Raw genomic sequence first — 27,539 nt, 5'->3', positions numbered from 1 at the left:
TTTTAAAGTATGCTTATTGAATTTATGACTAAAGCACTCTGCTAAAATATGCCACGTACCTGGTGTCTTTCATAAACAACAGGGATGCTGAAAACTGCTACCAGAGCTGAAAAAAAAAAGTGTTGGATGAAAAACCACCATCTTTTATCCAAAATTCAGTTAATACATCTAACAGTGAATCCTATGAAGCATCTGATCAATGTAAACGGTACTGCACTATATCAAAGGGAAGGATTTTTACTATTATAATAAATAAAAGTATAACAGAATGTTTCTTCCTCTTCCCCCTCCAAAAGCACACTGTCCTTTTGTCCTTTTTATGATTCACCCTCAGGCAGATGGATACTGCTGCTTTTCCTTTAACAATCTGCTAGAGGCATGCTCCAATGGTGCAAGATAGGATCCCTCGCAGCACATTGTTAGTTAGATCTCTCGGGAGTCAGGATACAAACGTCAGTCAAGAACATTTGATTTTCAGTAGACTGAACACCACGATGAAGAGGGATTTATTGCCTAATTAGTACTCAAATCAAGAGTTCAATTTGCACAGCAACCTCTCTCTCAAATCAGACAGACAGTTTGGTAAAAGAGGAGGGCTGTGAGGTAAATTCCCCCAAAGAAATTATTTTCCTTTTGGTTAGTTTTCAATTCTTCAATTGAATTGATGACAGAATAATAACTAATGAACTGAAATTGTTCTGCGACAGACTTTAGCCCCAAACTACAATATAGCCTTGTGCCCTGCACTGAGCAGGATTTGAAAAGCAGAATCTAGCTTGGAGTTTTGCAACCACAAGAAAACCTACAGTCTAAGTAAATCCATAAATGGGCCTCATCATTTCAAAACACTTCACAACTAATTACTGTCAAGTAATTACTTGTGAAGCGTTTTGAAACAAGGCCAAATCATGGACATGGTTGACTTTTCATAAGCAAAATGAAGCACACCCGAGTGCCAGGCACTGGGGTCCAGAACGCCAAATATTTAATGCTCTCAACCAAGTGAAGATACCCAAGGGCACCTCCACTTCCTAGCATCAAGTGTGTAAAACCCAGCTGTAATGCCATTTCTAAATAGATCCATACAATTTCCTCCTTTCCCATTCCCTGCTCAAACCCTCCATTTGAATTGATCTCCTGCTCATTCCTCGCTCCCTCTAATGGCACACTCATTCCCAAATTCCATTCACCTTGCTTCTTCTCCTTTTGCCTCCAAAATCAGTCTCTTTGAAGTGGTTCAACACATTCATCCTTTGTGATAGGAGCTGAGTGCAATTGTTACAAATAAGTAAAAGGATGTTGGAGGTTTTCCCCCTGTAGGTTTTTTTTATTCAAATCTAGCAATACAGAAGTTTACAGTATAGAAAGAGGCCATTCAGCCCAATGATACTGTAACTATTTGGAGTTATCTAAATAAATGCACCAAGCACAAGAATATTTTTAGGGAGTAATGTGAAATCAGGAACACACTAATATACAAGATTCAAACACTTACCTATTATCAGCAGGGTCAGTCCATTAAACAAGGCACCAACATATGTGAGCAGCCACATCAGCACTGAAAACTAATGGCACAAAAACATTCTCATTATTAGAATTCTTACCAGGCAGCATCTACATTTAAAGATCTATTTGAGATGTTAAACCAAGGACCCCTCTGCCTGTTCTGATGGACGTTAAAGATCCCATGGCACTATTCGAAAAAAAGGGCGTTTCTCCCAGTGTCCTAGACATCAATCCCCAAGATAAACCTGGTCACTCACTCAGTGGGTGATTGTGTACAATTGGCCGCCAAGTTTCACAAAATAGTCAATCTACTTTACAGTAAGGCACTTTGAAAGGTCTCAATGACATGATAAGTCATTATATCAAATGCAGATTAAATTAAAATGACCCCAAAATTTATAGCACCAACAATCTTGTATGTTAAAACCTTTAATAAAAAGTAAATTCTAGTATAAAATCTTACTATATAACTAACAATTTTAAATAAGCTACATAAAAATTATATAACTGGACCTACTAATAGAGGAGAGAAACCCTGAAAACTACAGCCAATTTGTGCTTGGTTTTCAAAAACACGTTATGCCAAACAATGCATGAAATATATACATATATATATAATTCAGTCTCTAAGATAAACCAGCAAGGAAATTTTGACCAAACCCCAAATCTCTCACCCCAAACCCTAACCACCCTGCATAATAAGTTTCATTGCATGAACATAAAATGACATGACCCATCCTTAAAAGACGGGTTTTTTCAGATTTGCCAATATCTTATAATCAGACTTGATGGGCTAATAATGGTCTGCTCCTGTTCTATTATGCTGTATGCAAAACTTCTGATTAAAAGGAAGACATTTTCAAATAAACCAAGACCTGCAATTAAAATATAGGCCAAAGGAAAACAAGTTATTCATTTAGAACCCAAAATAGTTTATTTTTCACATTGTGCCACAATCTGTAGTGCCAACAATTTTAAATGGTATTACAGACCAGGCCAAAAATGGTCAGTTTTCAGAGCAACAAGCCAGACAACAGTTCACCAACGATTAGCATTGTGTGCAGTACTAAAGGAATAATCATCTTGAATTGCATCGAAAAGCTGACAGGAAATGTACAAATTGTTGCAACTTGACCATAAACAGCTGTTATCCCAGTAAAAAGTGAAGTGGTTTTGAAATCATGAAGTTTTAAGAAGTCTGCAGTAGCTTATGTCCTATCGTGTCTACCGGCTCCTCATCTCTCAATGATATGTTCAAAGTCCTCCTCCTTGCATATAAATCCCTTCACACCTCAGCAACGCTCCACACCTCCCTGATCTTCTTTAACACACTCCTCTGACCAGCTAACATAAGCTTTCTGCGGTTGCCCTGCACATCACCATCGGTGGTCAAGCCTTCAGTCACTACACCCCTTACTTCTGGAAGTTCCTACCTCTATATAAAAGCAAGTTGTTTTTGATACATCCTGGATAAACGCTGCATTGATTCTATCAATGAAGAACTCAAAAATTATTTTATATCTGATCTTTGTCCACACCTGAAACATTTGTATTTTAATACAAATTAAATCTCGAGTTCATAGCCATTGCACGCATAGTTGATCTTAAAACACTTCAAATTAATTCTACAGTTAAAACTGTCTCAGTAAATTAAATCAGATTAAAGATAATACACAATGGATTTCACCCAGGAAAATAACTGTGGAGCTACACGATTTCTTGTTTTTATGATTTACCAGGATTAGAGAGAACTGTGTTACAGTTCACTATTGTTTCCAAATATGGCAGTCTTCCCAGCGTTTAATAAGGTCACAGATATTTCAAAATCTTATCCAATGGCCTACATAAAAGCCTTTTGCAACACGAGGGCTATGTGTTGTGCAAGATTCTGTCCATGAAACAAATTCTGCTGCAACATACTAAGTGATCGGATTATTCACCCAGCTGGCATTTTGCCCACATTACTCAAAACAGCCTGATTCCCCCAAGACAGTAGTTTGCCTTCCAATCAAAGAATGATTTGCTATTTCTCTAAACTGGCAAAACAAGGTAGACTATTTAAAATAAGCTTAACTGGAGTTCACGCTTTTCCAGTAGTTTCACCTTCATGATGTTATCAAATCATTATAATTTCTGAAGCCAAATTGTATTTTAGGCATTTATAAATGTTTAAATGTGTAATAAATAGATCTACAGTGGAAAGGCTTCTGCAATCATAAAAAATCAACCTAATTACCACCAGCCAACATAAATGTTTAACAAAGCAAGAGTTGAACTTAATTCAGTTTTAACATAAAATGTCATTTGCTACATTAAAACAATCAGCATTTTCATCATTATATTAGAGCATTTTACATTGTAGAGTAAGATGTATTCAGCCACATTATTCCTCTAAAATTCCCTTGTGTGTTAGATCAAAAATACAGACACTTCATTAATTTAGTTAAAATTAGAGGCAATCACCTAGTTACACCTTTCACTAAAAAAATGCTGAAGTGTTGAAACAGCTGCAAATTAAAATTGTGTTAAGCATTTGTAGTATTTATTGTATTACACTTTCAATATAATCCCTTCACTTTATCACAACAGAAGTGATTTTTTAAATAAAATCAGTAAGCTTTTTTTATTTAAACAAATTCACACTTAATCTGTTCATAAATTACCACTTTCTATCATGACATCTTTTTGAAACTATTTACTTTATGGTAAACTTCTACATTCCTAAACTGAAAGCAGCTCACATTCGAGACTGCATTGTGTGCAACTTTTCCAAAAATAGTAATCTTTTCTTGGACAAGCTAAAAATTCCCAAGGCTTGTATTGTCGGAAGGTTTTGAAAATCATTTGGATTATAATGCACCTACATTTACAAGTCTTTTTCTAAAAAGCATTTTAATATAATTTTTTTTGAATTTATGTATACATAAAGGTTAAACAGCAACCAGGCATTTAATTAAAATGCTGATTCTAGTAGGCCACTAGAAGCAATTTGGTCATATTTGGCATTACTGGTATTAGAGATTGCTTCATGCTTGCAGTCTTTGAAAGCTAAATGTAAGGTGTGATATTGCACTAGGTTATCTACCTACATAAACAGCATTTCGAACTGGGAGATAACAGAACAGGATTATACCAAATATTGGTGGTGATTGCTATAAAAAGGCCAATTCTGATTTTCTTTGACCCTTGGAAAATACCATTGTTGGTGCGGTGCCACTGTTTTTAAAGCAGGTCAATAGGTTGGAAATTTCAGGATTTCTGAAGAGTATCTTTGTGACATTCCCTTTCACCTCCTAGAACCGAGAAGCTTCAGCTCAACAATTCTGCCATGTGAAGGTACTATTGATCAAAGGCATTATATACAAAGGCAAACATCTCTTCTAGAGCATTAATTTTAGGGGGTGAATGAGGGAAGAAAAATAAGGGGGAAAATGGTCAGCCTAAAGAGCTCCCCCTCTTTGTCCTCTACAGCAACCAAGTATCACAGCCCTTACTTGACCTAACTTGAGCAAAACGACTTGCTACTCATTTTAAAATAATAATAATAATCCTTGCATTTGATGCAGTGCCTTATCGAGTCTTCGAGAAATAAGAAAAAAATAAGCTAAAGACTGAAAAAAATGAGTCAGCCAGTTTGACGGGTCTACTAATGCACTCCAACATCGCAGATAATGCATTAAAATGGAATGCAAAAATTTCCGTCTCTCGGGTCGTCAGGTTGGTGCCAATGTTCCTTCCTGAGAGCTGCACACAATACACCAGAAGTACCACTGACATTGGCCATTTTTAGCACCAGTTTATGCTGGCAGTGTACTACACTTCCAGGCCACAGACCATCATGTTAAAAGCAAAACTGGCAACCCAGAAAAGCTCTCATTATTGCCCGTGGATGGAAGATAAAAACTTGCCTTCAGAGAATCCACCAGATCCTGAACAAGAAACAACCGTCTGAGTTCAGTAAGCACACGGTTGACATGGCCCAACCCAACGTCACTGTACTTATGTATCAGATCTTCCGACACAGTAACATCAGTCTCCAGGCAACCCCTGAAAATAGGAACAATGAAGAGACCAGTTCATATAGTGTATACAGTGCTACATCAGCACAGCAAATACCTTAAATTGTAACTGTAACCCCCAAAAGGAAAACTGACACTAAATATTCTTACGCTTACCTAAGACCCAAAGAAGAAATGAGATCAGAAGTGTCATAGTGCCATTTCTAATGTTTAGTAATAGTTTCAATTGTATGGACAATCAATTAAATGTCTTAGGGTAACTTCAGACCAGAAATAGAAGGGAGTCCAAGGCACTGCTGATGACGGACCAGCAATCTTATGGGTAGGACTTGAGGTGCAAGTCAATCACCTGGGGAAGGGATTCTTCCCACTCGGCTCCAGGGAGAGAGTGCACATTCTATTCCAAAAACATGAATTTCCATGTGTAGGTGGTATGCATGGAACTCCATTTGAAATGGGTACTCTTTAATCATTGAGATAAGTTTCCACATGTGTCAATGACACTTGGCTGATTCCCCAAAAATTAGAAAACAGCAATAAAAGCAGAACAAATCATCAGAGGGTCTACCTTTTTTACAAGTGGGCATGACCAATTAATGTAACTTCGCGCCTTGCAAAAATTCTTCCATTATTAAATGCGCTAAACAGATTAAATTCTAATATAAACCAACCCATTGTTGTGCCAACACAAAGAAACACTTACTGCGTCAAGTGCTTTCTGAAGGTTTTCTCCTTCACTGAAATTACTAATTAACAATGTATTCATATTACACTGCAAAACACATGCCCCATTGTATGCTAGTCCTCATGCAGTGTAAGGGTACTTACTTGAATGGGTGGCCATCATCAGACTTCTGCACTGCTTGCAAAACACCTTTGTATATCCTGAAGCTAACAGTGACTGAAAGCAATGCCAGAGCAAGATACGCAATTACACTGACAATGCTGAAAATTGTCATGGAGAGCAGTAAGAAAAGGCTGGCACCAAACACCAATCCAGTCTTCTTAATATCACGCCAGTAGATTAAGTCCACAACTGTCAGGAAGGAAAGAAAAAAAGATCACACCACAAATACAGTAGATATTTTATTTACACTCAATTATGGATTCATTTGTCAGTTAGCTAGAGATATCTACAGATAGCAAATGTAAATCACAAGGAATTCTATTAGGAAAACATTTTCAATTTAATTTGTAAAGCATAATATTCTCTCAACACCATCCGGAAGAGCTTGGTATTTAGAAAAGAAATGGCTGTTACACTCGGGACCATTTTCCTGCATCACATGCACAGCTCAACAGTCATTCTAACAATAACTATAATATAAACCTTGCAATCAGTAAAACGATCAGTGACTAGAATAGAGGCCTAATAAAAATACCCGGGCAAAAATTAATCAATCTGAATCGTTAATTGTTAAGCCTGAATGTTAATGTCTGAATTATCACTCTAAATCGATTGTCAATTACACATTTCCACACTCTTCTTTTACTCCCTTCCCACTCCCCCCCAACTATTCCCCGTCCAAAAAAAATTCAAACCGAAGTCAATGAAGTTCTTGCATCAGAAAATCCCATTTGGTCTTCGGTCACCGTTTCATTCTGAGCGGCAGCCATTTCCCCAGACTACATTACTTGCCAGTAAAGACCCTTCCTAATGCTTCCAGTAAGAATCGGAGCATATAAATGAGCTACCACACACGAAGCCTTAACCATGTACCAACCACCCTTTCCCACCTGCTTTAGCTAACATACTTATAATTGTGCTACAATTGTATCTAAACAAACAAATCAGACAGTACAGCTTTCAAGACAAAACATCCAGTTTCATAGGGTATTGATAGATAATTCTGTGAAATATGTGGCAGTCCATTTTTCCCCTCGTCAGATCAATTACACAACTTGGTTTATCCATTCGCATTAACTAGTTGGTTACTGAATTTTAGTACGATGTGTAGTTTCAATATATTTTGAAAAATTTCAAAGCTTAATTTTGCTATCTTGAATCACGTGTTAATAGAATCTTACATGAAATTAGTAAAAATAAACTTTTGCTTTAACTAGGAGTAAATATTTTAATCATAAGAAACCCAGCAGTGGTCCACGACAAAACCCGGCGTTTTGCTGAGCCAAGCAGGGAGTAGAATACTTGCCCAAAATTAGCCTTATTGTATGAACTCTGAACCTAATGGAACATTTTTTAATTAAAAAATTAACCACATTGTGTTTATCCTGCATTTTCCCTTCCTATTATGTGTTCTTTATATTTCAAGTTTAATTTTACATTTTCCACTCACTAATCTATCTTAGCTTTTCTGATAAGATATACTTGATCTTTCGCCCACAAATATACGGTCAATTCACTTTATAGTATATTCTGTGAGATTTGAGATATCTAGAAGATGTGAAAAGCGCTATATCAAATGCAAGGATTATTATATTATTATTATATATTATCTTAGCTAAAAGGCCGAGAAGCGATTCTAACTTCTAACCTTTTAACTTTTATCAGTTCACATTTCAAAGATTGAGGTAACCAGTTGGTTATTCAAATATGTAGTAGGAGAAAATGGCAAGGTATTTAGTTTTTTTTAATTTATGTCCCTATTATCCAAATTTACAAACTAGTTCACTGACTATACTAGGTCGACGTGAAGAAAATTGTATGTGCAATTTTTCCAGGCTAATTCAGGAGCCGAGAAGAACCCGACTGTGCTGTCAGAGACTCATTTTCATCTGTCGCTCTGTCTTCTCAAACACACACACACCACACACGCCTAAATACCCATTAGAAAACCATAAAACGAGTAGTAAAACATAGCTTTTTGGTGGATAAAATATCCAGTCCAGAATCACTTAATAAAACCGTTACATAAAAATAAAATAACAAGACCACTGCATATAATTATTACAGACACGATTTGGTATGCATACACTGGCATCTGTTATGCTTAAAAATAGAATCAATATAAGCTTCAACTTGTGTCCTGATCTCATCCAATTACCAGCTCCCTGCTTTTAACCAATCTCTTATCTGAAACTTCGCTGCAGGGTTTTTTTTGCGAAGTAAAAAGCATGCTTAATGCTGCAGTTCTTTTGTGCAGTATGCACCAAATCTCTTTTACATAAATCTTCCAGTACATACACTCTGACCTCACCAGCCCTTTTCCTTCAATGTAATCATTTCTACTTAAGTTGAAAGCTTTCAATGTTTAAAAAAAAACAAGCGGAGAAGAGACACGCTGCTGAGATTACCGAGGCAAGAACATTTAAATTCAGACCACTGAAATTGAAAGAAAAAATGACAAACCCATTTTGGCATCCATCTTGAGGCTGCTCACATGCACCGAGCTCTTGTACAGCTGATTACACCCCTTTTACTTCCTGCTAGGTCGCTTAGAGGTTAAATTACATACGTAGCTCGCTGCTGTGTCACTGCACAAATAGTAGCTCCCTGTTTCAATGCAGCAACTGACTGCGCAACTGAAATCTATGGTATAAGCCAATGACATCTACACTGTTAAAAGCTGTTGAAATCTAATGAAGTCTTCATCTTATTCGTAGATGTAATGTGTGCTGGAACCCTAGCCGTAAAGCAAGCCTACATTACTTTACTGTTAATATTTTTCTACGTTTTAGACTAGTATTCAATCTAACCCTTTTTTAAAAAACAAAATTACTGTGCAAAATTCTTTTATCAGCTAGAAAATGTAACCGGGCTCAACAAAGGACAGGCTTCTCTTAAAAAAAACTACAGATTGCTTAAACTTCAAAAAAATAATACATTCAATGGTTATTGCGCTCAAGGCTAGTTTTATTCATCTGTATGACTGTACTTCAAGGGAGCTTAATCAAAGGTACATTAAATTTGAAAAAACTATTTCTGATGCGTGTGATGATAAGTGTGCATTGTAAGTCATCTGGCATTAGTTGTGTGCAAATATAATTATAAAAAGACTACCTTTCTTTATAGAGTCCGTCAACAATGATCATCAATTAGCAGAAATTAGATTTTTTCAGAAACTACTGTTTTTTTTAAAAACTGGGTAGGAAAATGAATAGAGCTTTAAAGATGACAGTCATTTTAGCAATTTGCAGTCCAATGAACCTAAAGACTATTACTAATTCCAAATTCCACAACGGTGAATCAAACAAACAAAAAAAAGGTTTCAACTCAAATACTGCAGAAGACACTGCAATAGTACTGAAGTGTAAAATAGAACTTCTAGAGGTTCACATTTGGTGGAAAGAAAACGGACACCAGTACAAGCTCGCAACTTCAGTTGAAAAGATGAAAAGGATTTTAAAAAGGCAAATACCCTTGTGCCTCCAGCTGCTGCTCCAGTGCTCCATTTTACGACAAAAGCAATCCAACCCACAGCTGTTGTTATCAATTATACATTCTAGTCTAAAGACAGCAATTGGAGATCCTTCAAATGCGCAGCCCCTGGGGATTAGTACATTGAGAGGTTTTTAACCAAAAGTCTGCAGTCCAGCCAGGTCAGCTGTATGGGATTGTAGAAGGATTGCTGAAAGAATGAAGTCATCTGACAGCTTTAATACTGGGCGTGGGTTGTACTGGTGCAATGCAATCCGTCACCAAGCCACTAATACTGGAACAGACATGTTACTCAGTTCAATCTTCTTATCACCAGCTGAACAATAAGTTGCTTGAAAATAAGTTAATGTACACCAACAAAGTGATTCCTGATATTCTCAAACGTACCCCAAAAACACTAAATTCACAAGCACAGAATTTATCCTTCATATATTGTAAACTAGAGTGTCCCTGGACTCCTGCTCAAATACATCAATCATCAAAATGTGAGCAAACATTTTCTAGCAGGTGGCAGTAACCTATCCAATCTCTTGTCTAGAAAAAGGACCTGAGTGAAAAGAACACTTCTCTTTTGTAATGGGACCTATTACAGGAACATTTAAATACTCATCCTCATATCTATAGACGATCTTAAATAAATCTATAACTTTTTATCCCCAGTAATTTAATAACTAAATATTATTTCATATAGTAAGATATTTGAATGTTCTTCATACAATTTCCATTTTGAATGTATCTGCTGATAGGCTGTTTTAGCAGTAGTCCACAGGCAACAATGAGGTGACCCACTTTAATTTTGGGGGATGAGGAAGGAATATCAACTAGGATACCAGAAGAAATCAGAAGAGTTGCTAAACTAGCATTACTAAAGAAAGAGCCACTCGAACTTTAAACTGTAAGAAGATCAGCAAAAGTCAATGGTCTCAATTGACTCCAAACTCTCGAGTAACAGCTCATAGACCTCAGCAAAACAGACCATGAGTTCAGTAGGAACTACTTGCTCAATTTCTCTCAATTCCTTCCTTCTGCTTTTCCAATTTTTCTTCTCATTAGCTGTTTAGAATAATCCATAGCAATGGAGGCAGGGGTTACTTTTTAAGATTAATAAAATTATTTCAAACTACAGTGATAAAAGTGATTTCACGGAGTATGAGTAAACCTCACCATCATTAGCCGATTCAGGCAGAGTGGAGAGAAGAAAAAACCATGTCAGTTATTTTAAATTAAATGCAACCTCAAGGTATTTAGAAAGATAGGAATTTAAACTCTAGTCATCTAATCAGCAACAGATCTGTATTCAAGCCAAAGTATTTAACAGCTTGGTCCTGACCTCAGCACGATTGTTATTTGTTCTGCCTCATTTAAATTGCAAATAGATACTCCAGCTAATTGCATTACATTTAAGAAAGTTTACCTGTAGTTTTCTTTGATGAACAGTAAACATAAAAAAAATTCACACCATTCAACAACCAAAATCATAAATCACTTTTTAGCACATAAAATGGTGCTCTAAGCAAACAAATGTAAACACCTAACCAATGCAGGTAAGGTGGATCAAACCTTTTTTTAAAAAATAAATTAAAAAATAAAAGTGAAATAAAAACCAATGAAGCGAAGAAGGAAATTTTAAGCTGAATAGGAAGAACTTACTTCAGACTTGTCTCATTTCTATAATAATGAATAATCCATAGTATTTTAAAAGAAAACAATTACCTACCTTGCAGTCTTCACTCTGGATCAAACAACCCCCATACACCAGAGGATTGGGGTCCTCATTGTTACTGAATACATCAATTGGCAAATCATATTAAGGGATAATCTCCCTTTATACAATGATGCTATCATGAGTTGGGTCCCAGACTCCTTTGCTTGATATATGGCAGGGCTTTTTTTTTTACTATTCCATCCATGCATTAATCTGGCACCATCAACAAGAGCCAAAATTGCCCAGGTCAGAAGGCAGGAGAACCAAAAGGTTAGATTTGGTTACGGGAAATTTTAGGATACCAGGAACAATTTCTTTAGGAGTAAACAGCTGGAACTGGTTTCCAAAAACGGTGATGGAAGAATCACAATGCACCGGCAACGGGAAGGCCTTTGCGTAGCGTGTCCCATGGGGCTGAATCTTAGTCTTTCCAATGTCTTAATTCACATTCTGTCATTAGTGAAACCCTGCCTAAAATGTCTCAGAGCTGTATATCAAGATTATCACAAAATCTTCATAGGAGGCTGTCCCTTTTCATGGATCTTTTAAAGTTTCAGTAATTTACAAATCTTAATGCTATGTTGTGTGCAAGATGCTATTGACAGATAAGGTGTTTAAACAGGAGCAGAGGAATAGAAGAACAAGATACCGTGGAAGGGTATAAAATGGATGAACGAGATTGCAGTGAAGGGATAAGAAAATGTTGTTTAACCAATCTTTTAATGAATGGCTAAAATCCAAATAAGAGACATAAACGCTGCTACTTTAGGGACCAAGATTACTATGATAGTGGTACATTTTTCATAGGTTATAGGTGAATGTACATTTGATCTGATGTACTGTTTAAAATATAGACATTCCTTTTACTTTAAATAACTAGTCTAAATTTCTACAAGAGAGAATCACAATTAGTCTGTCTGATTACAAACTTTTTCTAAAATAGGAATGATGGAAAAGTGCAGATAAGATTAATATAGTTTAAATGCTGACTTGCATCTAACAGGCTCTGCATTATTGGCAACCAACCAAGATTGTCGGGAACATTAGGTAAAGGCTAAAATAGGCATTTTTTAAAAAAAAACTATAACCTCTTAACCTGCTCATAAATGTAATAACTAAATATTTGCGTTTATATACAAGACATTTGAAAAATCTTCATACCCTGATTTATATTTTGAGTATTTTCTGATACTATATGCAGGCTGGTTAAGAGGCAGCCTAGCCTACAAACAGCAATGAGGTGACCCATTTTAATTTGGGAGGGGGGCGGTGCTGGTGGGGGGGCGGGGGTGTGGGGAGAGAGTTTGAATGAGGAAGAACTATTGGCCAGAATACCAGGAGAACTCAGAAGTGGAGCATTTCCTACAGGGATAAACCAATATTAGGAAAAACACCATGGATTCATGCTGGAGTACAAGTCTCTGGAGGCACCAAACTCACCAAATAGCTGGTCACAGACTCCGGCAGAACACAAGTACACCAATGAGCACAACTTAAGTTTCTTTCGTTTCCTTCTTTCTTTTCATGTTTCTCTCATTAGCGGTTTAAAAGGGTTTGTAGAAATGGAGATGCTGCAAACTCAAACGAATTGAGATGTGATGAGTGATTTCACCGAGCATGGGTAAATCTCACCTCCATTCAGACAAAGTGGAGAAATGAAGGAAAAGCCCCTCATTCAACTATTCTGGAGTGAAGACAACCTCAGGGAATTTAAAAACAGATAGGAATTTAGATTTTAGCCAGCTAGTTATCTAATCAGCAAACCAGATCTGTATTCAAGATGAAAATATTTGAGTCATTAGAGTACTAAAAACAGGGTTTAACAATCTTGCACGTCCACAAATAATGCACATTCCAAAAAGTGGACAGTATAAACCTACATACACAAATCAGCACCCTCTGATTTTTTCTAAATATTCTGGAATATTTAACAGCTCAAGGAAAAGGGAAAATGTTGCAATACAGCAGATATCTATTAAGTTAAAACAATTAGCACTACATTAGTGAGTATCCTCCTTGGAGCTGAACTGGCTCCAGGGTGAAATGCCTGGCAATGGAATGTCGGAATCGAGACAGCCCTCTGTGGCGGTCTCGGTAGTCTGGTTGTTGAGCCAGGCAGGTCCGCAATATTCCAGGGTACTACTAATGACAGCACAGCCAGCCTCATCGACAGGGCCTGGAAGGACTGACCAGTCATTGGGCAGGGAGTCATCCCACTCAGCTCTTATTAACCATGCAAGCCAATGCCCTAATGGGTAGTGTGGTCCTAGCTGGACAAGCAGCAGGAAAGTAATATCAATGGCAAGCTTTGCAGTTTTAGCTGGTTACATTCGAGCAGTCCCAACGCACACTCTGGGGTCTCCAAGCCTTGGCTCTTCCCAACCTGCGCCTAATACTTTCTGGAATTAAGGAAGCAGGATGCATCCCTCCAGGGAGAGTGCACATTCCATTACAATAATCTTTCTCTGAGATTTCCATGTGCAGGTGGGATGCATGGAAATCTCAGTTTGGTTTGGATACTCTCAAGCATGGTGATGGGTTTCCTTGTGAGCCAGACACCCAGTTGACCAAAACAAAAAGCACTACATCACAAGTCATCTTAATACCGTACACTCATACCTCAGCACAGGGTGACCCTCATGTTTGTGAGTGCATTTTCATAACATCCAGTCCTGCTGATATCAGATTGGTTTTTGACAGAAATGCCTCCTGGTAAATAGAAAAACGGTACTTTTCCAGTGAATAGCACTCAGCAGTATCATGGAGGTATGTTGGACTATCGGCCGCAGGGTGCTCACAGGTATATATCAGTGATGACTCGAGTCCCAGCATCTGGCCCCTCTTAGGTGCTGACAAATGTTCAGAAGCCAAAGTAATTAGCTTGGGATCCCACTTTTCAAGGGTGAGATCCCTAAGCTAACTCTTTCGGATCAAGTGTACAAGTAATTCCTTGGCAGAATGTAGGACAAGATCAATAACTGAGCTATGTTGAGACGAGTAAAGCCATTGCTCACTTAAATGGCTTGGTCCTCAGCAGCCAGGTCTATTAAAGGAGTAAGAGGTAACGTTACCCTGAGGCAAAGGGAACTAGCCGACAAAGCTCATGTCAGCCAGTTAATGAATCCACCAACTTGCAAACCATAGAACGATTTTAGCCTAATGTGAACCCCAAAGTCCCTTACACAATGACCAATTCAATGACCAATCTTATTTGGGGGATTTGTTGGCCAGGGCATCGGGAGGAACTCAATTCTCTTTTTTTTTTGAATGCGATCTTTGATATCCACCTGAAGAGACAGACAGGACCTCGGTTTAACATCTCATTCAAAGGAAGGATAAATTGTATATTAAACTGACGGACAATTTATTTTCAATACTTTGAAGGGGTTTGAGTACGTTCTAGCTAGAATGCAAGGTGAAACACCTGCAAAAACCTTGAGGGAGAGAGACAACTGAGAAAGCTAAAGAAACAGCCCTGGCAGCTACAGAAAAAGCAAAGGACCTTGCCAGCAAAGCAGGATCACATCAGTACGCCTGAGACCTCAACATTCACCCTCAAAAATGTGTTTTGAGTAATTGTGTACCATCAGTAACGATGATGGGTGTGCATGTTAACCCAAAAGTGAACTCTTGAAGTGGGCAAATGTGACAAATCGGCTTTCTCCATGTCCCCCACCCAGCCCGCCTCACCATCAGCGGTCGGGCTTTCAGCTTCTCTGCTCCCATTCCATTCCATGAAAATGCAAAACAAGCGTGTGTAAATACATATCCGTCTTGCAGCATTAATATTTTTGCACTGTGAAAGTGGTCAAAATGACAGTTACTCTTTTGTCATTTGTATTAAGTGGTTTTGGAAATCAATTGAAATGTCAACATCTCGTGTCAAAAGATATTTGTATCTGTCATATTGACAAACTGAATAGGAGACAAATCTGAAATGGAACATCTCCAAAGAATGTTGTGCAGTGGCTGTGAAAGATTCGAAACTTACCTCACAATTTCATTCTTCAACCAGTTTGGGTTAGGTTTTGTCCGGTATATAGGTTTGTGTCCTGAGCTATCTACAGTAGTAACCATTTCTTTATAGACTTTAGCCAGATAATTTTTTCCCACCTCTTCCCTTCCCCACACACAAGACTTTTCTAAACAACAGATGCATCAAGTGGCTGAATCTCAGCCAGTTAGCATTCATTTCTCCCCAAAATGACAACCTGAACAAAATGAGAAGATAAATTTTACAGGTAACACGTGAACAATAAATTCTGATTTGCTCATACACTATCAAGATAAATCATTCTGGGAAAAAGAATATGTTCTCATGTCACAGACATCAAACAATTAAGTCTGGTATTGGGGTAGTTGATTCCTCCACACGATGGTAAACTCAAAGCGAAATCCATTGGTACAGCGATTTCTATTTGCTGCACCCAACAAGCCCTTTAGCTCGCACATATGCACATATGCACCAGATACATAGTGGGCTGGATTAGAATGTAGCGTCCAGAAATGAACACTGCCAAACTCAACCACAGTGACACCTAGTCCTCAAAAAAAACATTTAGAACAAAATGTTGCTTTTGACTTCAAGGCTTGTGATTGTTATATTTTTGGTCATTTTAACTGACAACTATGATGAAGTAACTTCAGCGCTCTTGTGAGAAAAACTGTATTAAAATAATAAATCTATAATAATCCTGCAAAAGTAGTTTTAAAGTAGTACATCTAAATCATAACTCACATGCAACTATGGCAAAAATAATAAATATTTTGTAAACTTTGACATACCAGAATAAGTCACTAAAGCTTTCTTAAAAAGGGTTAAAGTAATTTTGAAAAGCAAACATGTCAAATTTTGTTTATATTATTTACAAAAGATGAATGAACATTAGACAAACATGACATCTAGAAAGCAATTGCAACATTCAGCACAATCATGCAGTTAAGGTAGTATTAAAAGCAAGCACACAAGACGGGAGGAGTTTAATTAATTTCACTGTGATGAAACTATCTACAAGTGAGGGTGCTTTTGTGAAGTCGGTCAAGAGATGGTTACCTGATTTTTTGTTCAGCTTTACTGAACGATCAGCAATATCAGGATCAGCAGAAGATACTTCACTGCTCTCAGCAGTAGGAGGCAATTCTGACATTACAGTTTCGGGAGGAACATATTTTTTACTAACGATGGCCTCTTCTGCAGTTGCGTGGAGTACATCAACTTCTTGCTGACCCATGGGTGATGTTCTGGCTCTTTCCTCCTTTCCTAACACTTCTGCTAGGGCAACACTAGTTTCTAAGATTTTTGTCACCACCTCTTTTGAAGCCTTGGTTACTTCTTCATTGATGACAGCAGAAGGCGACACCTCTTGAGTGTTTAGATGCCCTTGTTCAATCTCCACTTTCTCCTCTATTGGTCGTGCAGAACTACTATCAATTTTAACTTTATCCCGCTTTTCCTTAAAGTTGTCAGCAAATGTATCAATCTCCACTTTCTCCTCGACTGGTTGTGTAGAAGTACTATCAATTTTAACTTTATCCTGTTTTTCCTTAAAGTTGTCAGTAAATGTATCACCCTGTAAAGACAGAGTACCCATCAAATCTATTGGCTGGGAAGATACAAAATCAGATTCTTCAGACACTGCTTCTAAAGCAGGTCCTTTAGCAACACTTACAATATCCTCAGTTGGCTCTGCCTCTGCAATTAATGGTGTAGCAATATTTTCAATTGTAGTTAGAGCTGAGATAGCTTCTTGAACAGTATACTTTGCTGTTTCAGTTGGACGAGACGACGTTTCTCCAGAAGCTTGCTGATGACCAGATTTAATTTCTGTTGCAGCTTTCTCCTCAATATGTAACGGACCAGTCAGAACTTCTTCAGTTAGATCCTTAATCAATGTTGGAATTTCAATTGGCTCTTGGGCCAATAAAGAGCAAAACGCAAATTGCTCAATATCTTCGTAATCAGGCAGAAGCTGTTCAGCAGATTTGACTTCAAGTACATTGCTCATCTCAGTTCCCAAAACCAGTTCAGGCTCAGATTTGCTAATAATCTCCTTAGGCACAGCTCCATATTGGCATTTCATCTCCAAAGTGTCAGCTGACACTTCAGGTTTTACACCAATCAGTGTAAAATCTTCCACAAACTCACTTGTCAACAACACTTGTTCAAAGGAGTGGGGAAGTGGTTTCATATTTTCATAGGAATCAGGCTCTCTGTAGCCAAACAGCAAAGAATTCTCAACTTTAACTTCTGGAACTATAGTGGAACTAACAGATACACGTACTGGAAAATCTCCTTCCTCACAAACAGGAACCTGTTCTGACACAACTACAGTACCTTCACCAATTTCTCCGACAGAAACTGAGCCTAGCTCCTCAAATGTATCCTGTACTGGTGACACCCCTGTAATGCTGTGAGCAGGTCTGCCTGACAACGCAAGTTGTTCTGGAAATGCATGTACAATTTGTTCCTCCTTAGTACTTTGAGCGACAGCTTGCACTGGACCATGTCTCGGTTCTTCAGGAGTAGTGGCACATTCTGTGACATTAACACTCTCGAGATGAGAAGGTGCCTTTGTGTCCTTTAAACCCTGCATTTTTTCAGGCTCTCCTACAATACTCCATTCAGACATAGAATATAAAGCTTTAAATGGATCAAGAGAATCTCGAGATTCTTTTTTTTGTGCCACATCAACTTCTTCAGTTTTTTCCACTCCTATTGCTGATTGATGCAACTTGAACGCAGAGCTGGTTTGTAGATTATCTGATGCATGATCTTGTAGTGTTTGTCCTGGAGCCTCAGTTTCCCCAGTGTGTTCTTGAGTGACTGCTAAGCCATCAAGGGAATACATTTCAGAAGCAGATGGGACGATCTTTGAAACTAATTTACTTGCATTATCTATTGGTGAACTAGATTTAGTTTCTGCAAGTTTAATCTCCTTATCCACTTCAGACTTGATGGTAGCCAATTGTTGTGGTGCTGCTGAAGCTTCTTCCAATACTGACTTTTCTCTAATGGTCCCACTATCCTCAGGAACTGGGTTATTAGTGGTTAGATAAGCCGACCTTGGAGGTTCCAACACGTTGTAAGAGTCAAATGTAGCATACGTCATGTCAGTTTGAGGTTCACCTTTTACTGAAACCGCAAAATAAACTTTATCAGCCAGAGAGGGCTTTTCTTTTCCATCTGATTCAAGTGATTGTTGAATGAAGGGGACACTCTCCAAGTCCGCATAGCCTAGCTTCCCACTATCCTGATCCCCAGTTTGTTTTTCAGTATCACATGGCTTCTCTGAATCGGCCTGCTCCTGAACCTCAACAGTTTCAACAGGCTTCCCAAAGACAGTAAAAGTAGATTCACTAGCAACATCAGTATCAATCATAGTTACCTCAATTTCTGTACTAGAAGGCATTAAATTCATCCGCCCCTTCACTTCCAAAATGTCTCCATAACAAAAATTAAGACCACTGTCAACTGGTTCTAAGATTTGCTCATTCAAATTTGTTAACACATTCTGCATGAATTCCTTTTGCTCAACAATTTTGTCTAAGGCCAAACCTGTTCCTGATGCTTCCTCATAAGATGTTAATCCCATATTTGTTTCCAAACCAACTTCCCAATTACCTTGCAACTGATCATCTACACCTGCAATCTTACTAATCTTTGTCAGACTTTCCTCATCCAATTTGGCTTTTTCTGGTACGTTTTCTTTAGCCACAGACAATACAGTCCATTCAAATTCATTTCCACTTGATTCTACTTCCCTATCGGATTCATATTCACCAACAGAAATTAGTGATTCGAGGTTTACCGATTCACTAAATGCTGGCTTCACTTCCATCTTTTCAATAACATCTTGAACTTTCTCTAAACCATCTGCTACTTGTTTGTCCATTGTACTTTCCATAAAACCAGAGATTGTTTGTGAAACTGTGTCTGCGAGTGCTTCAGTCTGTGTAAGATCATCATTTTGGACTGCTTTTGTGGATATTGTTAATTCAGTTATAGAATCAGCAGAAGAAAAGGAAGACACAGAGAAGACAGGAACAGTTTCAACATGCACAGGTGCAGCATCCTGTGGTCCCACAGGCTTGGCGCGCACTGGTTGGTCTTTCAAGTTGACAGAAAACTCTGTGACCATAGATGAAAAGGAAACGGGAAAAGTCAAGTAACAGTTTCAATTGATTTTGTCATGTATAACATAAGATAATCAAACAATTAATCAGAAACTTTCATTTCTTAACATGCTAAAGGACCACTCCAACCCACCTGAATGATTTCATGATTATGGCTGTAACAAATGCCACACTTAAATATTAATAAATCCTGATGAGAGATTTTAATGCTTTACCATTCATTTCAAATGACAAGAGTCTGCACCAGGTCTGATGAAGCAAAACTGCCTCTTCGCCACCCACCCACCCCCACCAGTTTAATGCAGGTCTCTCATTTAATTTTGCCACTCTTTTATATAAAAAAATATTCAGTGAGAAAAAAGTGCAGATTTAAGATTCTCTCTCAAATGTGTACATCACAATCATTTTTCAAATTTATGCACACCGTTTTTCTTATTTGCTTAAACAAGTTAATCACCAACCAGTGGCTTTTGTCCCATTATACACAAAAGCAAATTTCTAAACTAAAAGGTCTTTTTAGCCATCATAGAGACTCCACCCCCTAGATTTGCAAGAGAAAAGGCGCATAACGACAGTATTTGATTGTAAGGAAATAATATGTTTTGCCTTAAAATTAGTACCGAAAGCTTAATTCTCATGTTAAAGCTTTAAAGCTCGGTTATATCAGCAACTATACCCATTTATCTTTTTGGATCAGTTACACGAATAACTCCAATGCAAGAAACCCACAAGGTAAAACAGTCGAATTTCCTAGCGTTGCGTTATTTGGAGTTGGTACTCCATCTCCAGAATGAAAAAAGGGTCAATGCTAGGATGAGAGTACGATGCGCTGTACTGCACATGCAGAACATGTGATATCACTGCATAAGTGGCTCAATTACATCAGGTATGAGTCAAATGTAGAATAACTCAATCACTGCAAAGGTAATAAAACCGGATAAAAAGGCTAGGAGCAAAGTCTGACTGTCCTAGCTTCCCCACTGTTATTTTAAACAAATAAGTAAAGTTTGGGCATCTATGCATGTATCTAAAGTCATTATACATAATTTTCACAAAGGCAGATGTTCTGGACATGCATAGAAAGTAATCACACCACAAGCAACTTTCTTCTCTAACCCCCAAACCTCAGAAGTACAGGGTCATAGATCATGAATGTTGAATAAGCACAGAAAGGGATCAGATTAGTCACTTTGGCATCACATCCAGGTGGTAGGAGCTTCAGTGTAAAAACAAAGCTCAGACCAGCTTGAAACAGTATACTATAGAACCAGATAATCTTTTGTAAGCAAGGGAATAATATATTTAATAACTCACTCTAATCGGCTTCGTTACAGTGGGTAGAATTAGTGTTTTCTTAAAGTTACCTCCATTGGTGAAAGCTCTTAAAAATGTAGACCACAAATACTCTGAACAGGGACAAAATGGCACTTCCTTTCAAATAAAGCATGGGCTGAAAAGTGTTTTCTTTCCGGCAACAAATAAAACATCCAAAATATATAAAACTTATATAAACACACAATAAGTCAATTAATCACGAGTGCAGATATCAAAGACTAAGGGCAATAAATGTAAACAATTTAAGATTACATAAAATCAAACAAATCCAATTTAGGTCTAGGCCAGTGGTCTCCAATAGGTTGTTTGTCATTAAGTGGCTCTCTCGTGCATCAAAAAGATAAAAGGATGGAGCAATAGAACTACAGCAGTATTAAGTAAAACTGAAAACAAATGAAGGTATTTCATGGATCTCAAAATACAAAAATAAACTTTAATGTTTCAACTACAGTAAATATCGCTCCTGCCCCTCGTTTTTGACTATGCGCAAGACGTCACCTAGTACTGATCGACTGGTTGCAGATCCCTGGTTTAGGCTGCCACTCCAGAGCAGTGCTGGTGGTGCACTGTGCTAAGTGGACATTAAAGATCCCATGGCTCTATTTGAAAAGAGAAGGGAGTTTTTCTCAGTGCCATGGCCAACAATCTTCCAGATAAAATGGAAAAAAAATTCTGGCCAGCAAGGGATTTATTACACAATTAGCTGCCGCGTCTCACCCACTTCACTTTACAGTATATTCTGTGAAGCGCTTTGAGAGGTCTCAGTGACGTGGTAAAGCGCTATATCCAATGCAAGGATTATTATTATTACATATGGGGAAATAGCAGAAAGACAAATGGAATGATCTTCTCATTTTAAAAACAAGCAGGCCATCTAATACAAATACGCCCAGCTCCTGAAATCTCTGAAAGTTAATAAAATTAATCACCTGAAAAGAATCAATGCCTAATCCAATTTAAAAACATATCTAAATGCTTCCCAAAATATTCAAATTCCAAGTTCACACATATGTTTAAACAATCAAATATACTGACAGCTCCGTTATAAGTTATTGGGGTCCACAAAATCCTAACCAGCCTTATAACAGACTGTAATCTAGGCCTGAGCTTCTGCATTATGACATTACTAATTAAATTACCAGACAAGTTACTAATATGCATGCAGAAAGTTGGCTGGCTACATCAGAGCGCATCACACAACAATGCATTTTGAAACCCAAGAAGCAGGACACATCTTTAATCACCACATTGCCATTTGACCCAATAGAACTGACTGGCTTTCTGCACACCTTTCAGATTTTCAGGCTGTACTATACTGTACATAATGGAGTCCACACCCAAATGATACTAAAAGCAATTTATAAAAGGATTTTACTGCAGGAACTGATTTTCAGAATAATTCCTTCAGTTATTAATATAAATCCAAACAAAGCAAGCTATAACCAGGTCTTACAATTTTTTAGAAATTAAAACCTCTCTTCCCCAGCTTCCATTTTCTCCCTTTCCCCTAAAAGTTAGAGAACAGACCAACGTGCAAATATTTTCCATAGCCATTGTCCCACCCAAATGCTTATCCAGATTCAAGTTTGAAGACTGAACAAAGAAACAACTCCCACTAACTAGGTTCACTCTGATTTCAAAATTAATTCCTCCCCAAATAAGGCATACATACCTATAGACAAAGATTAGTTGAGGACAGAACCCGAAATTCAAAAGATCTATAAGTCTATCTTGGGGTATTATTGAATTATTATTGACTGAGCAAAATATTTGACATGAGTTTATTTTTTCCTTTTACTTTCAGTTGCATAAACGTTTGTTGCAAAATTATACATCCACAGCAAAAAACAATCCAAGTAAGGAAGAGTGGTCCTTGAATAATAACATTGCCTCAAATTGGCAGGATATTAAAAAAAATTCTAGACAGGAAGAAAATGTGGTAGTGATGAGACAAACTGCAGGATGTGATCAAATATGGGGATGAACAAGCAGGAGAAAGTTCAAAGACATGAAAACAGGGATGAAAGATGAGGAATGAATGCAAGAACTGATGGCGGAAGAGGAAGAAGTGATAAAATGCATAGAAATTAAATAAGAATGTGCTAGGAAGAACAGCAAGGCATCATGTGAAACAGTAAGTGGCAAACAAAAGGGAAGCTAGGTTAAAGAAAAAATAATTTCCAGGAGTACAAGAGGATACTTTTGCATTTAATTATTCTACAAGGCAAGTTGCATTAAATGTTAAAGCAAATAGGTTGCTTAAACCAAAGCTTGCAAGTTATTCTTTGCACTAAAGCAAATCTGAGCTTAATGCAAAAGGCTCTGAAATACCAGTTAGCAGGAAAGCAAAACAGTGGTAATATATTTAGGTTTAATTAGCAAGTAAATAACCATTAAAAAGTGATCACCTTAGCGTAAACCAAAAGTAAAATTTATAGGAAATTGATAAGAGTTACAAGATGCAGATGTGAGCAAAAGGAAAGCTGAAGGGACTTGCCTGCAGAGGACTGCATCACACATTCAGGTGCAACGGAAGGAGGAGAAAAAAAGGATTCGTCTGAAAAACAAATGACAGGACCTCAGCAGGGGAAATTAGTACCTGAACGATCATCGATGGCCCCAAACATGAAGTTGCCTTGAAATCCAGACCTAACGAGTCAAGCATTGTAAACTTTTTTAAAAAAATAAGTAATGACCAAATATGGCAAATGATCAAGGAAGACTGATTTATGCTCAGCTATCAAATACACATAGTTCTACTGCCAGAACACCACATATTTTGTTTTTCAGCTAATGAAAATTACAGCACACAAGGTCATTAGCTTCACCCAGTCTAAGATGGTGTAGATCATCTATTCACCCAACTACTTTCAATCCAATCCCCTGTCTTCCCCTGTAACTGCTAGAAATAATGAAAATGTTTAGCCAGTGTAAACCACTCTACACCTCATATCCCGTGTCCACTGTGTGGGGGGGTTTCAGGAAAAATAAAGTGAAGAAGGCCCACACTACGAACATCAAATGTTGCCTAAAACTAGTCAGATTAATTTGGTCCTTGTTCGAAATTGTTTACACTATAAGATACACTAGTATTCACCATATGGTGCAGAACGATTTTGAAATATTCCTATCAAAAACTGAACATCATTTTACAATGAAGACCATCCATAAAGTTTGAGGCTCAAGTAACACCTGCGCACAACAGCTGCCTAAGTGGCCAATAATAGAACTTAAGACAATGTTAAACAGTGAAATGGACTTAAATACAAGGGTAACCTGGAAGCAAAATGCACTTGTACAGCTACATTCACAAACCAAAACAAGAAAACCCAAAACGTACATTTTACTTGGTCCCAATGTAAACCTAAGAGCTGGGGTAGGATGACCAAAGGTGTAGTCAACCAGATGGACCTTTAGACAGGTTTTGAAAGGAAGAGGGCAAGACAAAGATTTCAGAAGACAGCTCCTGAGGGCATAGGCAAAGTGGCTGAATGCTCACCACCGATTATGGGGTAGAGTAGGCAGAGAACATGAAGCATACTAGAGTTGGCAGAATGAAGGGAGTTATGAGCGGTATAGGGTTGCAGGTCACAGAAGGAGGGTGGGAAAGATCATGGAAGCATTTAAAAGTACAGACGAGGATCTTAAAATTGATCCAATGGGACAGTCAGGCGAGGATTTGAAAGGCAAAGAGACTAATGCAGGTGAGATGTAGGCTGCTATGTCCTGGACAATCTAATACAATGCAAGAAATAAGGTACTAAATTGTGCCATTCAGGTCCCACAGATGATATTTCAAAGCCACCTTACCTACCAAACCTACGTTAAACAGAGCAGCCCTGTAGTGTGAATGTACCCATACCCTTAACTAATAAGGTCCATAAACTTGAATCCCTTACATGGCACACCTATCAGAGGCTTATAGGAATACAGTAAGAAGTAAATAATTATTCTGATGAGTAGGGCTAAGGAACAATAATAAAGAATCTAGTGTAGCAAAGCTAGTCGTTATTCATACCTTTCAGTGATAATTCCTATACTACACATTTTTCTAATGCATGCCCCATGTACCATGTGTTGCAAATTATATCTTTCTCAAATATCCTATGTTACAAATTGTAAATGACATTGACCAATTAAATCCCCAAACTGGTATGGTGATTGGACCTAATTTGGAAGAGAAATTACACATAGATAATTCCTCAGACTTTTGAATTGGAAGCACTGACTCAGGTGCAAAAAGTTTGAGCCTTATAAAGCCGTTAGTTGATATGAATAAAAGGATATCATACTTACATTTTAAGAAATATTTAAGGTTGTGGCATAATCAATCATCATCCCCATTTGTGGCAATTTTTGTCCAGAAAGTTTTGGCCATGTTAAAAAGTTAAAATAACTTTTAATTATTTCCAAGTGTAACAGTTTTTCATTTTCCATGAAAAATTATCTCAAATTATCAAATAAAATGCCCAAACACGTTTGTTACACTGCTCATAGTGCCCTCTAGAGGACTGCCTAATGCAATGGTTCCTTCCAGAGCCATTTGGAACCTTCTCCAGAACTACATGTCAAGACAATTCCCATTCCTCACACTGACTTACAACTTCGTTTTCTGCGTTCAGTAGCTTGCCTGCACTGCTATTAAAATCGACTGAATTTCCTAATAGTTTAGCAATACTCAGGAGGCAGATTTGCTTCTGGCAAGCATTATTTAATGAGGTAAGATACTCAAACTGAATCTTCAACAAAATTACTTTTGGATTTCTGACGGTTTTTGACAAGGAACACAACTTTGAATGTACTTGTTCTACATCAGTTCCAATTTTGCACTCAACATAAAAAAATTACTTATAACTTCTCCAGTGGATAAGTGCATAATACTGAACTGAAAAATAGACCAAGAAGATTTATTACAGCACCTAACAACTTTTAATTATTTCCAAGTGGGGCTGAAACACACTTGACTTAACTGAAGCTACAGCAGTTGATATCTGACCAAATCCACATCTTCAAAGTGATCTTTGCAGCCTGACCTCTGCACGATTAGCTTTTGGAGTGCTGCTAAATCCCCCAATTTTAATTTTATTTTGAATACCACAGCATAAGACAAACATCACGTGAGAATAGGCTTAATCTGAAGAAATCCACAAAAACATCAACCTCCAAAATAATGCCTGCAATGCATACAGTCTATCTTTCATCCAAATTTCAAGGTGTGAATTCAGTTCTTTTAAAATAGGTTTTAGAGGTTTCTCACTTGCGAGTGATGTTAAAATGTCAGTGCAAAAGTACTTTTTAAAAAATGTAGTTATAGTTAAAGCACGAATTTGAACCTGTTTCCTGGAATGACTGGTATCACAGCAGCCGTGATCATCCTTTACACTACTCCAAAACAATGCAAGACAAAAAAAGCACTGACTGAAAGTATTTTCATTAAGAGAGTAAATTTTCCTGAGACCTTGTGGAACACTTCAAAACAGTGCTAATGCACAAATTTACACAAAACGCTTAAGAAAAGACAATTGAATGTCTGTATTAAAATAAAAGCTAAGATACAGAAAAATAACGTTCACCAATAATCATAACAAGGTATACAACTGCAGGAAACCATCTACTATTGAATAACTTAAAATTCTTAAAATCTTAAAATTTAAAGCGAATATGCCTGAGAATATTTTTTTCTCAATGGTTTGCTGTTGAATCAGAAAACTTAAAAAAAAACTAGAAATAAGCAACACTATTGACAGATAGCTAAGACCTTTCAGAGATCACTTCTGCCAAGTGCTAATGACCATAAATTGAGTAAGTTTGAAGTCTGTCTGGAAACCAACACTGTTTTTAAAGCAGTCGATCATTAGAGATAAATCATGACTTAAAAAAGAAATAGCAAATATTGAGTGCTTGTCATCTAAACAGAAATCAAAATTAGTCAACTCAACATACCTCATGAGCATAATTCTATTAGGCAAAGAAATAAGTCATCATTTCAGAAATAATCAAGGTGAATGAGAGCGGGATTATAAGATAAGTGGTCACAAGCCTTAGTTTACGTCTGTGAAACATTAAAATTATTACTTGCGGTTTGATAAATGCAAACACTTGCAAAGTAAAATATAACATTCTAAATTGTTTTTGAATTGAGCATTTAATGAAACTTTCAGAAGCTGTTGGAAAAAAGGCATAGATGTTCATGTCTCACAAAACAATACCTTATGCATAAAGGTCAACATTACTAGAATTTAGAGAGGAACATTTGTGAAAGGAAATTCAGTAGCTGAAGTTTTAAGCTCCAATACAAGAACAAAACCTCAAAAGCAGTTATCTACCAACACACAATGTGGTTCAAACTGCCAGGATATTCTTTCAAGGAGGATTATGATACGAGTCTATAAGTAAGCCAACAATCACGTTTATAATTGGTGAAACCTTAGGACAGGCTGAGTATTTCTAGTGAGAGGATGAGAGACTTGTCGAAGTACCAGCACTGTTGTTACAAGGAACC

At 37.4% G+C, this 27,539-nt stretch overlaps 1 protein-coding gene across 11 annotated transcripts in view; it reads right to left on the bottom strand.

Annotated features, from left to right (window-relative positions):
- The window catches only part of LOC103177974 (reticulon-4), a 56,502-nt gene that overhangs the window by 1,575 nt on the left and 27,388 nt on the right, over positions 1 to 27,539 (bottom strand). For 4 of the 11 annotated variants that reach the window (XM_007892408.2, XM_007892409.2, XM_042333681.1 and 1 more), the window contains 4 exons: positions 6,354 to 6,561; positions 5,415 to 5,553; positions 1,496 to 1,565; positions 60 to 106 (listed from right to left, as the gene is read on the bottom strand). In XM_007892408.2, the coding sequence (XP_007890599.2) occupies positions 60 to 106; positions 1,496 to 1,565; positions 5,415 to 5,553; positions 6,354 to 6,561 (464 nt within the window). Of the gene's footprint in view, positions 1 to 59; positions 107 to 1,495; positions 1,566 to 5,414; positions 5,554 to 6,353; positions 6,562 to 8,835; positions 9,224 to 9,844; positions 10,034 to 16,622; positions 19,698 to 23,534; positions 23,595 to 27,539 lie in introns of those variants that run through there. The other 7 variants (XM_007892404.2, XM_007892405.2, XM_042333680.1 and 4 more) reach the window with 4 other exon arrangements.

This window comes from Callorhinchus milii, unplaced genomic scaffold (assembly GCF_018977255.1).
Source record: "Callorhinchus milii isolate IMCB2004 unplaced genomic scaffold, IMCB_Cmil_1.0 Scaffold3, whole genome shotgun sequence".
Lineage (NCBI taxonomy): Eukaryota > Metazoa > Chordata > Chondrichthyes > Chimaeriformes > Callorhinchidae > Callorhinchus > Callorhinchus milii.
The sequence above is the reverse complement of the archived record's forward strand: the minus strand, read 5'-3'. Positions and strand labels throughout refer to the sequence as shown.